General features: G+C 44.2%; 1 protein-coding gene across 3 annotated transcripts in view; it reads left to right on the forward strand.

Moving 5' to 3' along the window:
* Positions 1–8,491: 8,491 nt before the first annotated feature.
* The window catches only part of BRAF (B-Raf proto-oncogene, serine/threonine kinase), a 144,693-nt gene continuing 135,612 nt past the window's right edge, over positions 8,492–17,572 (forward strand). For all 3 annotated transcript variants that reach the window (XM_064289637.1, XM_064289634.1, XM_064289635.1), the window contains exon 1: positions 8,492–8,617. In XM_064289637.1, coding sequence (XP_064145707.1) covers positions 8,492–8,617 — 126 coding nt within the window. The remainder of the gene's footprint in view (positions 8,618–17,572) is intronic.

Here is a 17,572-nt window from a genome sequence, read left to right on the forward strand (position 1 = left end):
AAATTCCAATTAGAACTCTAATGGGGTGGGGGTAGGAAATTGGAATTAAATAAAACATCTTTAAAATTAGGTGGAAACATAAATGACCGGGAATGGTAGAGCAAGCAGTGAAGGGAGACTTCCCAGATGCTGTTGTTGTTCGTTGCCATCGAGTCGGCTCTGACCCCTGGTGACCTTACCTACAACAGAATGAAGTGCTGCCTGGCCCTGCGCACCTGCACCGTCGTTGGCGTGTTCGGGTCCATACTGAGTCCATATTGCAGCTATCGTGTCAGTCCATCTCACTGAGAGCTTCTCTCATTTTTGTTGGCCCTCCACTTTGCCAGGTTCGGTGCCACATATTACAACACACTAAAAAGATTTATCAGATATTAGAACTCGCTGGTAACTTATCATTATTGAACTCTATAAGATTAGACAAACATATCAATGAAATGGAATAAAAATCCAGAAAGAGATCTCAGTATTTATACATGGAAACTGACACGTGGTAGAAAGGTGGTAGTTTGAATCTCCTGGAAAAATATAAACTATTTAATAACAGGTGCTGGCACAACTAGCTATGTATTTAAAAGAAAATAAGCTTAGATCTCTATGTTATACCAGATAGAAAAATAAATTACAGATGGATAACAAACTTAAAAGTCAATCAGTCAAATAAACAAAAACCTTGGGAAAAACACCTAGGAAAACATGTACTTAATCTATAGGGAAGGGAGACTGGAAAGCCAGAAACTATAAAAGAAAAAAATAGACATAAATGACTATATCTAATATTTACACTTTTGTACATATAAATATTGAATAGATATCATAAGCAAAATCAATAGAAGGTAGATTGAGAGAAAATATAATACAGCAGAAAGACATTAATAACTATAATATATAATAGTTATATATAATAAACTGAGACAAGAGAGCATAAAAGACTAAAAGAAAAGTGGTAAAAGATGTAAACAGATAATTCAAAGAAGAGAAATTAAAATGACCAATAAACATATAAAAAGCACAGTAAACTCACCACAGGGTAATATAAATTAAAGTAACAATGAGATATCACTTTAAATCTATCAAAATTAGAAAGAGCAGTAATGTCTACTTTTGGCAGCAATGTGGGGAGAAGGAGATTTTCATACATGACCGGTGGAAATGGGGAGTATTAGAGCCTTTTTGGAAAACACTCTGGCCATATCTATTCAAATTACATTTATTTGTTACCCTTTTTCAAGCAAGGCCAGACCTGCTTTATATCCTGAGGAGTAAAGCATCAAGAAGTAAGACTATACCTCTAAGGTTGTTTTCTTCAGTTTTGTTCATCATACGAAAAAACAAATAAATTAGAGCTTTACCAGTTGACTCTGAGGGATTACCACACGCATTACTGAGTTAGAAAAACAAGATTGCCTGTTGTAGTCAACTTGCTACCAAGTGGCCAACTGGTCTCCCCAATAAATGGTGCCGTATCCTCTGTAGCTGGCAGGTTGGATGTTCAGTGGTAGCAGGATCAAGAGCCACCTTGGAAAGTGGGAGCCCATGCTGTTGGGCCCATGCGTAACCTCAGTCTCTGCCATCATAGCCAATTCGACCATGCATCCATTGGCTAACTGCTGAGACAGCCTGGGGCAGGCTGGCTGACGTCAACAGGCAGAATCACTTTGTTTATTTGGTTGTTTAGTGCCTTATCCACGGTGGATGCACTCAGGTGGGTGTTAGCATTCGATAGGAAGATTTGCACACTCTATGTCAACTCTCGTATGTCTGTCCGCATGCCTCTACCCAAGACCTCCTCGTCTCTGACCTGTCAGCCCCTTTCCTTCTAGGCTCCGGATCATTGACCATGGCCCAGGAATCTGCATCTGTTTTCAACTTGGGCTCCTTCCACACAGAGTAGACGACCAGTTGGACGACTCACAACCTTGCTTATTGAGAAGATCTTCCCTCTTCCATATTATTCAAGGCCACCCCTAAATGTGAATATAATGCAGCTGCACCCCATTCAGCTTGTACCTGTGTACCCAGCTGACATGCTGGTGACCCAAGCTTGAGTTTTCCTTCCTCCTTTAGCTCAGTTTACAGGACACCCCTCTCCCCTGCCCAATACAGCCACAGAACTTGTGCAATGTGGTCGGTGATGCGGGGGTCTCGGCTGCCTGTTCCTCCAGCTTCCTTAAGCCCTTGGGCCGTGCTCAGGTTTGATCCCAAATGTACCACTTCCACCTTATGATGGACGCTGCCTGGCCTGTGTGACTTTATGACATGGCAGGTCTGACAAAACCCGGAAAGGGCATTTCTGGACCCATAGCCCCTGGTTCCCCATCGTCCAGCGTTCTGTTTCTGTCAGGACCCAGTGATGCTCCAGGAAAGGTTTCTCAGGAGTGTCCTCTGCTGCAGATGACCTGGCCGTGCTCCAGAATGGCCTGTACTGTGACTCTCTACTGGGGCTTGCCGTAAGCTCCCTACTGAACAGATTTAAGTTAAATCTGCCCTTTTTGCAGATTTACTTCCAGACCTGGGTACAAATGAGGGCTGTTATAACAGAGGCCAATCTCGATGATCCATGCTTTGCTATTCTGAGAATCACTCTGTTCAACGCTGGTTCATGGTTGTCGAATCACCTTACGAGGTGGTTCAAGCCATCATGCAAATAAGCTGCTGGCAGGTGTGTCCCACCAGTCCTCCAAATTCACTTGATTCCGGAACACTGCTAGGACTTCAGCCTGGCCCTTGCCATAAGACAACACAACAGTCTCTGACAGGGGTGGCATAGCACCAAGTGCCAGGATGCCCGGGTGATTGATATCAGGCCATATGTGTGCAATGAGGCTACATCAACTGAAAACTCAGCAGCCATGGAAAGCAGCCTCTGATTATTTACGGGAGTTTACAAAAGGGATAGTTCCCAGGACAGGAAGCCGTATTGCCCATCTCCATGGGGCATGACTGTCACCCCTTTGAGCACAGCTGATATTCACAATGAGTAAAATCCTGTCAATTTGTCACTGGTATTTCAAATACCAGCAGGGTCACCCATGGTGGACAGGCTTCCGTGGAGCTTTCAGACAAAGACAGACTAGGACGGAAGACCTGGCCAATATAAACCTTATGGATTGCAACAGGATATTGCCCAATCTAGTCAGAAGATGAGCTGCCCTGGATTGGAAGGCAACAATGAACTCAAACATATCAACAATCATGGAGATGGTGCAGGACCTGGCAACGTTTTCTTCTGCTGTACAGACTCAATGGCAACTAACAAAAACGCCATTCAACCAAGTGTGAACGGTGTCCCTGGAATCGTGTGCCCTGCACCCCAGGTATTCACTAGATCCACCACGGTCTTCCTCTGCCATGTCAGCTGCCCTTGGCCTTTGTTCACTGCCCTTGAACCTGTTTGAAGATCAGGAATGCTCATGCTGAGACCACCTCTCATGCTTCCCACGTGGAATGCAGCCTCTGCTGTGCCCAGAGCTGCTGTCTGCACAAGGCCAGAGTAGGGGTGGGTTCCATACAGGTGCGGGGACAAAGGCTCTCTCACTAAACCCAGGACACTTTTTTTCACAGGTACTCAAGCCCAGACCTCACAGGGTCTGTCACCAAAGTGTCTCATGAGCTTCTCCTCTCCATTGGTTCTCAACACTGGGCCCCCTGCAACAAAAGGATCTGCCTTTGCCACAGAAATAAGCAGCTGTTATAGTTTTTTTTTTCATAGTTTAGTCTGTCTCACTACATAGTATACGAACATCTCCATATTCTCTTTCCAACTCATCCAAAAAAAGACAAGGAAGCAAACATCTAAGCCAGAACACTTATTATCTGTGATTATTTTTATGGTGATTTTATTTATTTATATGGGGTGGGGGAGAGAGTTGGGTACTTGTTTTATACCTAGGTCCATTCTAGAAACAGATAATGGTTTATAATTTTTAATTAAAAAAAAAAAAACTTTAGGCTCCTAGGCATATTTAATATCTCCCAAACTACTTTCTTATGACCCATTTTCCCATGGAGAGTCATTAAATAAATCACATTCAAAGATGTGCAGTTACCTGTATGCTGAAAACTTGACAAGGCAATAGGTCTTCAGGAACAGAGAAAAAAAAGTTAGCTTCATGACAGCTCCCATCATTCTGCAAAGTTCCGTCTGGTGATGTCAGATTTCAAGGACAAGTTGTAGTGGTCTGGAAGTAATTGTTCCAGTTCTGCGTTGTCCACGATGTTCCCCGGTATTAAAGAAAACTTTAATGTTGTTTCCAGCTCACAAACACCTGGTAACAGGCATGTCACTTATGAGCGGAATAAACAAATGTCTTCAGACTTAGTAAAAACAAGTAAGTTCAAAAGGTGGAGGATCCTCCTCTCAGGTGCTCAGGTACTCGGGTACTCAGCCACGTCAGTTATTGAAGCAAGAGACTTACTTTACTGTGTCGGCTTTACATTTAGCTTGTTCATTTTTAGCTGGAGCCCTCTCTATGCTTCCATGTAGGTTTGGGAGTTTTGACCTTGATCTCTATACTAAGAGACCTGTAATATCACGAAGCTGCGGTACGTACTTATCAAGACCCTGTAGACCAGCAATTGTGACATTCCGCTTCTGGCTGAGCCCAGCCTGGTTGGCTGCCATGGCCACAGCCTCCTGCTGAGAACTTCTAAATGACAACATTGGCCTTGTCTTGTCGTCACCATTTCACAGCCTTTGGGCCCAGCCTCATCCAGAACCACTACGTGTCTCAGTAAGGTGAAATACAAAATGATAGACTATTCAGTCTTCTTGTTAAAGTCACAGCGTTCCTGGCTCCTTAATTTCCCAACATCTAACTGCTTACACTATTCTAGCAGTTAATAACCTTTCTTAGAGAGTGAATGGTTGTCCCATATGAAATCAGGGAGGGTAAGTTTATGTTCTTGCAAGAGAAGTTCTTATGTGAAAAGTGCCACCTGCAAAACCACACAGGAGAGACATGCTCATATATACACATGTTGTTGTAGTTATTGTTAGGTGCTGTCGAGTCGGTTCTGACTCATAGCGACTCTGTGTACAACAGAATGAAACACTGCCCGGTCCTGCACCATCCTAACAGTCCTTACTATGCTTAAGTACATTGTTGCAGCCACTGTGTCAATAATAAACCAAAAAACCAAACCCGTTGCCCCCGAGTCAGTTCTAACTCATAGGGACCCTATAGGTAGAACTGCGCCATAGGATTTCCAAGGCTGTAAATCTTTGTGGGAGCAGACTCCCACATCTTTCTCCCGTGGAGTAGCTGGCGGGTTTGAACCACCAATCTTTTAGTTAGCAGCCGAGCTCTTAACCACTGCACCACCAGGGCTCCATTCATACATGATAAAAAGCCTGAATAACTAGGATATTTGACCCCAAATGCTATTATTATGTTACTCTAATATACAAAATACATAATTGTGATCAACACATACTCCAGTAACCTAAAGTGGGTATTTATTTATTAAAACGTTAAATTAACAGTGGACTTCTGTCATCTAAAATTGAGTCATTGAAATAAAAGCAAAGAGAAGTTGATTATTGGTCATGGCAGATGCTGAAACTCGAACTTCAGATCCAAGAGGAAAAAAGATGGTGGAAGAAGTAGCCAACAAGTAAATTAATAAAAGAGTTTTAAAAGCAGGAAAATCCAGATTTTTCCTTCAGAGGATGGCACCAAATATGGAAAAGATGGGAAGGTGAAGAGAGATATATGTCCATTTACCAACCTGTTGTTGAAAAACTTCAGAAGCAGCTGAATTCAATCATTAAAAAAGATTACAGGGATCAACGCAAAGATTTTTGTTTTTTGCAACAGAGAATTAAATATGGAATTAGTATTTATCCTTAAATAAGGAAATCCAAAGGTGGTGCCACCCATCTTTGCAACAATAAAAACATGACAAACAAGAAAGGAGGTGCCACCAAGTGAGAAAAAAATCCAGGATGAGCAGCTGTTGGGCCAGCAGTGGGGCTTGCAGACCTTGGCTGGGACGTGTCAAGTTATCATGACTGTGATATTCAGGGGTGGGCACTTAGCATAGTAGTTGGATACTGAAGGTTGAGGCCAGGTGGAGACGCCTAGACTGTTATACAGATCTAGGAGTCATCACTGCAGGTAACCATTACCTATGTGTCTTCTGACTGTGGTGGCTTGCATGTCACTATGATGCTGGAAGCTATGCCAATACTAGCAGTCACCCATGGTGCACAGATTTCAGCAGAGCTTCCAAACTAGGACAGACTAGGAAGAAAGACCTGGTGCTTTACTTCTGAAAATCAGCCAATAAAAACCCTATGGAATATTGTCCAATATAGTGCTGGAAGATGAGTCCTCTAGGTTGGAAGGCGCTCAAAATACACACTGGTCACAACAATGGACAGGAGCTGCCAACAATCTTGAAGACAGCACAGGACTGGGCAATGGTTTGCTCCCTTGTATGTGGGGTTGCCATGAGTTAAAACCGACTCAACAGCAACTAAGAACAACGATTTCTCAACGTGGAGGAATAGTCATATTCTGATCAATCAATCAGCCTCACCCCAGAAGTAAGGATCAGCTCCTGGCTTCGTGGTGACCCTATCAATATGCAGGTATCGAGCTTCAGAAGTCAACAGGTTGGTTTTCTATCTCCTCAGTCATCTTGAACACATTAAGGAAGTCACTGGTGAACTCCCCCCTCACAAAAAGTACAAAAAGGCAGAGTCCACTCAAGCTTCCTTTGACATCTTCTTCAATTATATGCTTAGGCTACTTCAGTGATTATTTGCACACCATTGAGAGCCCACAGTAACTTCTACTGTGTTTCTCACTCCTGTTTCTCCCTTTCTTAAAACATTTTTTAAAACTAATTGGTCCTCCTTTTTAAAAAAAAACATTATTGTGGCAAAATATATAACACATAAAATTAGCCATTTTAGTGTACAGTTCAATGACATTAGCTACTTTCGCTGTGCTGTGCAACCACTATTTGCAAACCTTTTTCATCATCTCCTTGGTAGCCATTAAGCAATACCTGCCCATTCCCCTCCCCCGTCCCCTGGTATCCAATAACCTGCTTTGGTCTCCATGCATCTGCCTGTTGTAGCTATGGACTCAAGCATGATAATGATTGTGAGGGTGACACAGGACCGGGCAATGTTTCCTTCTGTTGTATATGGGGTCGCTATGGATTAGAACCTACTCAACAGCACCTAGCAACAATAATAAGCTATTCCCTATAAGGGGGACCATGCAGTATTTGTCCTTTGGTGTTTGATTTTTTCCATTCAGCATGTTTTTTCCAAGGTTCATCCGGATCACAGCATGTAACAAAACTTCGCTTCTCTTAAAGGCTGAATAATATTCTTTTATATCGGATATACCACATTTTGTTCATCCACTCATCTGTTGATGGACACTTGGGTTGTTTTCACCTTTTGGCTCTTGTAAATAACGCTGCAATGAACACTGATGATCCCCCTTCCTTTTCAATAAAGGCACTTTTAGTAATGAATTGGACTTAACTGATTCCATTCTCTAGCTGGTCTTCTCAACGGGATTTTACCTCTTCCCTCCCAGATGTTTTCACAATTGGCACAGACTGCCTTAGTATATATTCTGTTCATAACAGGCACAAAAGCACAGAAAATACTTTGAATGATTTTCTTCAAAATAAAAATGATTAAAGCTTTCATGCTTCAGATGTCCACGTGTCGCAGAGGCCTCAGCACATGGAAAGTGCCCAACTGATGAGTGTTAAATGAACGAACCTGGAAAATGAAAAATACACAAAAGGAAAACGTTTTATTCCTCAAAGATGAAAAAAAAAAAATGTTTAGACTTCCATTTAGCTCCAACTAACTGGTCAAATCCTTTTATCAAAAGGGTCCAAGCGCCATACTGATTATTTAGCTGTTTCTAAATACATTTCTATCGAATTCTGCCCGGCTGACTCAGCCTCGGGCTTTACAATCTTTTTTATTTTTATAACCCGGAGCCTTCCTTCCGTTGTAATGGAAACAAGCCCAGTTGCAGGGGCTTTCCCGGCTCCCTCCCCGCAGGACTCGGGCGCCTTCTCCTGCAAAGCCAGCCCTCCTCTCCGGCAGGAGCCCACATTCCACAGCAGGCTGCGGGCGGAGACGACCAGCCCCAGGCGGAAGCCGCAGCCATGGGAACCGCGAGCGCAGGAAGCCGGAGCGCGAGGGCGGAGAGCGGAGGAGCCGCCCCGCGACGGCGCGCCCGCGATGACGTCACGCCCTCGGGTGACGTCACGGCCGTGACACGCTCTGACGCCGTTGCCGCGGCGACTTCCCTCGTCTCCGCCCCCTCCCCGCCCCCCGCCGGCGTCCTTCCCCCATCCCCTCAGGCTCGGTCGCGCCGGGGCCGCGCGCGGGCGGGTACCTGCGGAGGCCCAGCGCCCCCCGCCCGGCCGGCCGGCGCCCCCGCCGCGCCCCGCGCCCCTCCGCCTCCCCGCCCCCCGGCCGCCGCGCTCGCCGGCGCTCGGCTGTAAGATGGCGGCGCTGAGCGGCGGCGGCGGCGCGGAGCAGGGCCCGGCGCTGTTCAACGGGGACATGGATCCCGAGGCGGGCGCCGGCGCTGCGGCCTCGTCGGCCGCCGACCCTGCCATCCCCGAGGAGGTGAGTGCGGCGCCGGCCGGCGCTGGGCTTGGCCCGGGAGAGGCGGCGGCGGGGCTGGCGCCCTCGGCCGCCTCGTCCCCGGCGCGGGGCTGCGGGCGGGCATCGCCGGGTGCCCGCGGCCCGGCCGCTCTCCGCGACGTCAACACCCAGGGCGGCCCGGGGCGCTTCCCTGGCCCCGGCCCAGCTCGGGGGGTTCGGGCGGCCGGGCCGAGCCGGAGGCTGTCGGCAGGGGGCGAGAGCCGGGCTGCCGGGAAGGTCACGCCTGGCGAGGTGGCCGGCCGCGTCGGTGAGGTGTTGTCGCGGTGGGGGGAGGGGGCTCGTGTGCGCCCGGGACCCCGGGTCGAGCGGCGGGACCCCGGGCCGAGCGGCGGGACCCCGGGCCGAGCGGCGCCTGTGGGCGGCTCTCGGTGGAGGGGGGATGACGGGGCGCCCGGCTCCCTGCCGGCTCGCCCGGCTGCCCCCAGCTCAGGCCGCTGCCCGCCCTCCCGCGTTCCTGCCCGCCCGGGGCTCCCTGCTCACCTCTTCTGCTCGGCGGGGGTGTTCACCTCGACTTTACTTTTTCAGCCCCAAGCCCCCCCTACCCCGTCCGCTGTGTTTTCCGTCTATGTCTCAGGCAGGCTGGTGACCCCCATCCCAGTGTCATCCGCCTCCCCGCTCGCTCTCTGCCGGCTGGGACCTGCCCGCCTCTAACCTCGGCTGCTACCTGAGTCCGTCTTCCACTTGTCTTACCTGAGCCCTCTGGAGGCGCTTGCCGCCGTTCCGCTGCTCCAGCACGTTACTGTCTTCTCCGGTCCTCTGGACACTTTGGAGCCACTTACTCTCCGGATCCCGGGCCCTGTCAAGATTCTTTCAAGTTTCCACACTTTGTCTGTTGTCACCCTTGCACTGCTGACACTTTGGGCTGGTTTTCCATTGTGCATTCCCCTCTTATTCCTGCCCATTTTCTGTTGACTTGATGTATTTTTTTTCCCTATAGTCGTTTTCGTCCCAATTTGCATTTTTCACTTTAGTCTGTTTAGTCCTTGCCTCTCTCAGCTTCTTTTTGCGTTATTCAGCCTCTCATCACCTTTTCAGATTAGCTTTATTTGCATGTCGCTTTTTATTACATAAAATTTATTGCATTTTGTATTTGGTGTTTTATTACATAAAGTAATATACTTTGTTTTACTTTACAAAAAATAAGATAACGCATTGCCATCGAGATGATTCTGACTCGTAGTGGCCTTATAGGACAGAGTAGAACTGCCCAGTTGTATCCTAAAGAGCCCTGCTGGCACACTGGTTAAAGTGCTAGGCTGCCAAGCCAAAGGTCGTGGGGGGAACCCACCAGTGGCTCCTCAGGAGAAAGATGTGGCAGTCGGCTTCAGTAACGACTTACATCCTTGAAACCCTGTGGTGCAGTTCTGCTTTATCCTACAGGGTCGCTGTGAGTCAGAATCAACTCGACAGCAGTGGGTCATGGTTATGCTAGAATAACTGTGCTTTATAATTATTAATTTAATAATATGCCTTATTCTGTTGACTTTGCTCTAAGCTCTTTCCTTCCTACTGCTTATACCTTGTGCCCCAGTTCTCATAAACTCTCATTCTTTCTTCTATTTTTCTTCTCTCTGTGCTGTTCTCTTTTTCCTGCTCCATTATCTTTACTCTGGAAAGTCATTTGATACGCTTGCTTTGTTCAAAATCATTTGCTTGCAATATTTGTTTTCCACTGTCTTACACCACCTCCATCTATGCCCAAAATGTGTTCAATACCATTATTTGATTTCATCTAAATTTCTCAGGTTTTTCTCCCTTATTTCTTAATGTCATCAAGCCACACCACTTTCCACTTCCTTTCCAGTTTGCATTTCTGCTCAGGTCACTTTCCTCTAACATCTGCTCATTTCCCCCAACTGCTTGGATTCGAAGGATGGGGCTCTTTCCTTCTTTCATTTCCTCGTTTATTCTGTTGCCCTTGTCCCCGGTTCCCATGCGTTCTGCCTTATTTCCTGGCTTTTGGTACTGAACTTGCTGAAGCTTCCTCTTGTCTTCCCCATACCTCCACGTTCCTTTTTATTTATAAACAGCTTTGTTCCATTGACTTGGAAATGTATTTTTAGGATACATTGTTTTTAATGGGCAAATACTAGGGGTCACATCTGCTTTCTATTTTTTCCGTGGATCGGATATGCTTTTGTCTCACCAGGCACAGGTGCCTCTAGGCTTTGCTCTGAAGTATGTGTGGTTTTGTTGAATTGTAGTGTTGTTTGGAGACTATTACAGAGTGGAAGAATGGATAAATTATTGCATATGAGTTATGGAATTGTAATTCTCTGATTGTAGTATTATTTACATTGGGAACATGATTTCAGAGTCTATATTAGAACAATTTACAATGACAGAGAGAAGACATTTGTTAAAGTAAAATCTCTACTCTGTTATAGTAACTTGAAAGGGCCAGATTGTTTGGCGTTTAAGGGTTCCTGGACGCTGCTCCCTGAAGATTCTGAATCAGTCGGTGAGGGCTAGGGCCATGGGTTTCTGTATTTGGCAGACTTTCTAGGCAGTCCTCACTTACACCAATGCCTGAGAACCTCTGGGCCAGGTGAAGTTAGGTTCAAATTGCCAGTAGTTGGAAAGCATGCTCATATCTCCTGAAACTAAGGATACTCTTAATTTTAAGTAGTTAAAAGAGATGTGTTTCTCACTGCCCCTTTTACTCAGGTTTTGATGTTTAGTGATGAATAGTCAATTTTCCTCTGTTTTCTTACAAGGGCTGGTTATAAATGTATTTAAAAAAAAAAAAAAACAAAAAAAACCTTCTGGCATCGAGTTGATTCCGCCTCATAGTGACCCTCATAGGACAGGTTTGAACTGCCTCATGGAGCTTCCAAGGAGCGCCAGATGAATTCGAACTGCCGACCTTTTGGTTAACAGCTGTAGCACTTAACTACCACGCCACCAGGGTTTCCAGTAAATTTATTGAGGGAGGATAAATGATTAATTAACCTCCTTTGAATACATGTATCAGTGTTACAGCTGGTAGAATGCATTCCTCCAAGAAATCCTTTTAAATTTGGAGTCGATACTGCTAATTCATTGGAAGCCGAAATGTACTGTGATCTTTACATTGAACTGTCTTCCTTATATGCCCTTAAAGCCATATCTTACAATTGCCAAGTGCTGAAAAGTAATGAAAAATCGTGCTTGTGTATAATGACATATTTTATTCTAAAGAAGTTACTTAGCTACCCCATGTCTAACAGAACGAAAGGTTGCCATTCCCACGTCATCCTCACAATTGTTGTTATGCTCACCTTACCTGACAGTAAGATATAGGTGTTTTACAGAAAAGCTTCTCAGAGGGAGATTTCAGCAGCACTAAATTTTTTTTTCTAATTACAGAGGCAAAGCATGTTCATTATAGAAAAATTGAAAAGGTAAAACTAGAAAAATAAAGTTTAAAAATCATCCGTAAACGTGCCACTTAGATGTAACTACTATAAGCGTTTTGGTGAATACGCATCTACTTTTTAGGCATGTACAATACACTGTGTGTAGTTCCATAGTCGTTTTTAACCTGACTATATAACAAAGCTTTGTAAGTATTACTAATTATACTATGACTTATTTAAGTAATCCTTTTGGGGAGTATTAGGTTGTTTGTGTATTTTTACTGTGATCAAACATCTTGAACATAGAGTGTAGATTTTAGCTTTTAAAATTATGTTAGGAGTGAACAAATTTCATGTTTAACTTCGTAGATGCTCAAAATAGAATGTTCTGGTAAATGACAGGAGCTTATTAAACATTCATCAAATGAATATGCTTAAACTTTAGACAATAAACATTTACTTCTTACCATGGATATTTCTCTGATGTTACTTTCTGCCTGCGACCATATGGTATAAGATTACCAGAGTGTGATTTTTATTAAGTTGTTTTCTTTGGAAACCCTGGTGGTGTAGTGGTTAAGAGCTACGACTGCTGACCAGAAGGTCAGCAGTTCAAATCCACCAGGCACTCCTTGGAAACTCTGTGGGGCAAATTCTACTCTGTCCTGTAGGGTTGCAATGAGTCGGAATCAGCTCGACGGCAATGGGTTTTAGTCTTCTTAAATCGTGTTTCTAGAGAAGGGAGTCTCTCACAATTGCATTACAATTACATTATTTTCTGTTATCAGGATATCTCCAGTATTGGTTAAGCTGTGTAATTATAGTAATGCATTGTCTAGGGACTGTTCTGGCATGGAATCTCCCTTATAGCAAGGTCCTCTGTATTAAAACACACCCTCATGAGCCATGCCAAACCAGGCTGAATTGCACATGCCTCAGAGAAGTGGTGGTCCCACTAAAGTATGTACTCGTGCAGTTCCCGCTTTTTGCTATTAGTGTCGTCGTTACCGAAAAACAAACCCGTTCCCATCCAGTCGATTGGGACTCATAGCGACCCTGTAGAAAAGAGTGGAACTGCCCCCTAGGGTTTCCACGGAGCGGCTGGTGGATTCCAACTGCTGACCTTTTGGTTAGTAGCCATAGCTCTTAACCACCCCACCACCAGGGTTTCCATTGTTGTTAGGTACTGTCAGATCGATTCCAACTCATAGCTACGGCATGACAGAGTAGAACTGGCCCAGAGGGTTTCCTAGGCTGTAATCTTTATAGGAGCAGATCTCCAGGTCTTTTCTTCTGTGGAGCTGCTGGGTGGGTTTGAACCTCGGACCTTTTGGTTAGCAGCCAAGTGCTTAACCACTGCACCACCAGGGCTCCTTTGCTGTTATTTGTCTAGGTGTATTTGAAGGTGAACAAAATGTGTCTTTTAGATTATAAACTATAAAAAAAGCTGTTATTCTTTGGTATTTCTAGTGGTCCCTCTCTGTACTCTTTCTCATTTAATGAACAAGAAACGAGTGTGAGACACTCACTCCTTTTATTTAGGAAATTACTGGCTATCGGTTACTTAACCTATGCTGGCTATAAAAGGAATCAATGCTCAATAAACAGGGAAGAAAGGAATGTCAGGACTGGGTGCTTGACTCCTTAAATGTAGTAAACTTGAGGGTGTGCTTGATTTAATTGTATTAAGGTAACAGGTTAGAAAAATTATATTAGGAGAACAGGCCAGAGAAATCTTTGACTTTTCTGTTTCCTGGTCTATACCTTGCTTTCCTGATGAGGAACAATAGGAAGCTGATGGAGCTGTAGCAGCTGGAAACCTGGTCAAGTTCTTTAAGTAGTGGGAAGAGAGGGAAGAAGCAGGCTACATTGTTTCTTGTTTTGGTTTTTGGCATTTTCTAAGACCTGATGCCTACTTTGTTGTAGTATAGAGTCCCTAATGAGGGGGTCTTCTTTTCACTTTGTCTCCAATTGTGGAGTTATTTTCTCCTTCAAATCTGCAGAAGTGCATTTGTTTTCTTTGACATACTGACATTAACTTAAAAACCCATTTCTGTCGAGTTCATTTTGACTTACAGTGACCCTATAGGACAGGGTAGAACTGCTCCGTGGGGTCTCCAAGGCTGTCATCTTGATGGAAGCAGACTGCCACATCTTTTTCCTGTGGGGAGGCTGGTGGCTTCAGACCACCTACCTTTATGTTAGCAGCTGAGTGCCTCACCCTGTGCCACCACGGCTTCTTGACATTAACTCAGCTGAGTATATAGTCAACATTTTGTGCCACAATCCCCTTATTTTCTGAAACCCACAGTGTTCCTATGCTTCCTAAATTTCTACCTACGTTGTCATTAAAATAAGCTGCCTTTTTAGTAACCTTACTGTGATGTTGTCTTCCACAGAAGCCGAATTTAAGTTCTTTACTCATTCTCTTTATCTGTTTTACCTACATTGGGTGTTCTGTAAAGTTAGAATCAGAAATAGTTATAGAACTTCTAAATTCAAAATAAGCGAGCCTGTTTATGAGCTTTCATGATTTTTAAGATAGTGTTTTCATGAAAAGTCTTAATGTTATAGATAACGTAATGCTAGCGTAAGAACCCAAACATGTAGCTTTATTCATTCTTCTCCTCTCAAAATATTTGGTGGTGGAACTGACGTGTTCTGGGGATAGTTTTTATTTTTCAGTGTCTTTTGGCTACCAACCTAATTTACTGTGATACTGATCAGCATGGTAGTCAAAAGAAGCTCTCAGTGCAGCCTCCACCCTAACATTAAGCAATTATTTTTTTCCCCTCTACCCTCTGAGATTATTTTGGTTTTCACGTTCTCTCTTGGGCGTAAAAAACCATTATTCTTGTTCCTTCCCTTACCAAGGCTATGCAGATAGAGGGAAATCGTCGCTCAGGGACTTTTTATGCCTCAGCCCTGGGAATGCCCTCAATGCAAAGCATCCACAATTGCTCTGAACCCAGTTGCCTTTGTATCTTCTGAAAGCTTGTAACATCCGATGAAACATCGTTTTCATCCTTGTTGTGTAGCTGCAGCTATTGACAACACTTTTGGGGCAAATGGACCATAGAGTGGTGGTTTTCAAATTACTCTAGGACAATTTAAAAATTGAAAAAAAAAAAAAAAACAACCCACTTTACCACTGTGAGAATACGTCCTTTAAAGTGCTGGATACACACATACATGAACCAGTTTTGATCTGTTGGTAGTTTTTCTGTCCTCAACTTCTAGAACAGCACCTGGCACGTAGGTACTCAGATATTTAGTGAAATAATGAATGGATGAGGCCTTGTTAGGTGGGATGCACTCTGATTTTCTCTACTGTCCAATTCTCTCTTTTTTTGTGCTACTCAGAAAAATTAGCTTACTAGATTGATAACCCTTTGGTTGCCACAGGCAGTTTGGAAAACCACTGTTTTGGGTGTTCCAAAGACCTTCATAGGTTACCCCAAGACTGTTTAGTGCCCCTATACCTTGTTGTAGCAACAGCTGCAAACCAAAAGGTCGGCAGTTTGAATCCACCAGGTACCCCTTGGAAACTCTACAGAGCAGTTCTACTCTGTCTTACAGGGTCACCATGAGTTGGAATCGATTCGACGGCAGTGGGTTTATATCTTGTTGTTAGGTGGCGTGCAGTCATTTCCCATTCATAGCGACAACAGAGCAAAACGCTGCCCGGTCCCACGCCATCCTCACAGTCATTATGCTTGAGCCCATTGTTGCAGCCACTGTGTCAGTCCATCTCCTTGAGGGTCTTCCTCTTTTTTGCTGACCTTCTAGTTTACCAAGCATGATGTCCTCCTCTAGGAACTGATCCCTCCTGATGACATGTCCAAAGCCTTAGGCCTTAAGTTCTTTTGTCTGCTTTACATGTTGATTCCTTGCTAAAAGGGTTTTATGGCTGTGAAAGTTTTAGAGCTACAGTGTATAGAGGTGGGTACAGCGCAAGTCTTCCCAAGTGTCATAGGCTCTGTGGAAAATTTTAACAACTTGTGTCTAAGTCAGGAATTTAGCAAAGTTTTTCTATAAAACCAAACTGAACCCATCGCCGTCGGGTTAACTCTGACCCATAGCAAGGGTCTGTGAGTGTTTTAGGCGTTGCGGCCCATGTAGTCCCTGTCACAGCTGCTCGGTTTTGCTGTTGCAGTGCAGAAGTATCCAGACCTTCTGTAATGAGGGAGCATGCCTGGGTTCTAATAAGACTTAATTACGGACATTACAGTGTGAATTTCTTGTCATTCTCATGTGTCACAAAATGATCTCTTGATTTTTTCAGTCATTTGCTTGTGGGCTGTACAAAAATATGTGGGCCAGGTTGGGTTTGAGAGTCGGTTTTCTGATCCCCTGGTCTAAGGAAAAGAAACTGTATCATCTTTGGGGTTCTGACATGAAGTTGTGGTTTAGAGGTCTATAGAATGTTCACAGTCGCCTTAAAAAAAAAAAATCAGGTTTATTGAGATGTAATTTACACTCAGTAAAAATGTACTGTTTTAAGTATACAGCTCGATGAGTTTCGACAAATGTATATAGTCATGTAACTACCACCACAATCAAATTTCTACCATCCCCAAAATTCCCTTGTCCATCTTTGCATTCAGTCCCCTCCCTCCAACCTCAGTGTCTAGCAAACACTAGCCTGATTTCTGTTTCTGTAGTTTTGCCTTTTCCAGAATGTCTTGTAATCGCATGTAGTCTTATGTATATAACCCTATGTACCTGGCTTCTCACACACCTGGCTTCTTACACTTTGGCACAGTGCTGTTGAGATTCATCCATCTTGTTGCAGGTATCAGTAATTTTTTTCCTGTTTATTGCTTTGTAGTATTCTGTTAAATAAATGTACTGCAGTTTATTTATACATTTACCAAACCTGTTGTCACTGAGTCGATTCTGACCCTACAGGACAGAGTAGAACTGCCCCATAGGGTTTCCAAGGCTGTAAATCTTTACGGAAGCACACCTTTCTCCTTTGGAGCAGCTGGTAGGTTCGAACCACCAACCTTTCGGTTTGCAGCTGAGCACTGAACCACTGCACCGCCAGGACTCCTGTACATTTAACCAGTGGATGGATATTTTTTTTTCCTAGTTTTTATCAATTGTGAATAAAGCTGCTATAATTGTGAATAAATAAATTTGGCTTTAGGTTTTTGTGTGGACATTCGTTTTCTTTTCTCTTGAGTAAGGAACTAGAAATTATATTGGTGGGTTGTATGGGAAGTATATGTTTTAATTTTCTAGGAAACTGCCAAACTGTTTTCTAAAGTGGCAGTACCAGTTTGTATGAACAAGAACCTCAGTTGCTATATATCTTTGTCAGCACTTGATATTGTCGGTCTTTTAATTTTAGCCATTCTGGTAGATATGTGGTAGTATCTCATGCAGTTTTAATTTGTATTTTCCTAGTAACTAATGATGTTGAACACCTTTTTAAGTGCTTGTATACTATCCATGGAAACTCTGGTGCTATAGTGGTTAAGTGCTGCAGCTGCTAACCAAAAGGTCGGCAGTTCAAATCTGCCAGGCGCTCCTTGGAAACTCCATGGGGCTGTTCTACTCTGACCTGTAGGGT

Source organism: Loxodonta africana, chromosome 8 (genome assembly GCF_030014295.1).
Source record: "Loxodonta africana isolate mLoxAfr1 chromosome 8, mLoxAfr1.hap2, whole genome shotgun sequence".
Classification (NCBI taxonomy): domain Eukaryota; kingdom Metazoa; phylum Chordata; class Mammalia; order Proboscidea; family Elephantidae; genus Loxodonta; species Loxodonta africana.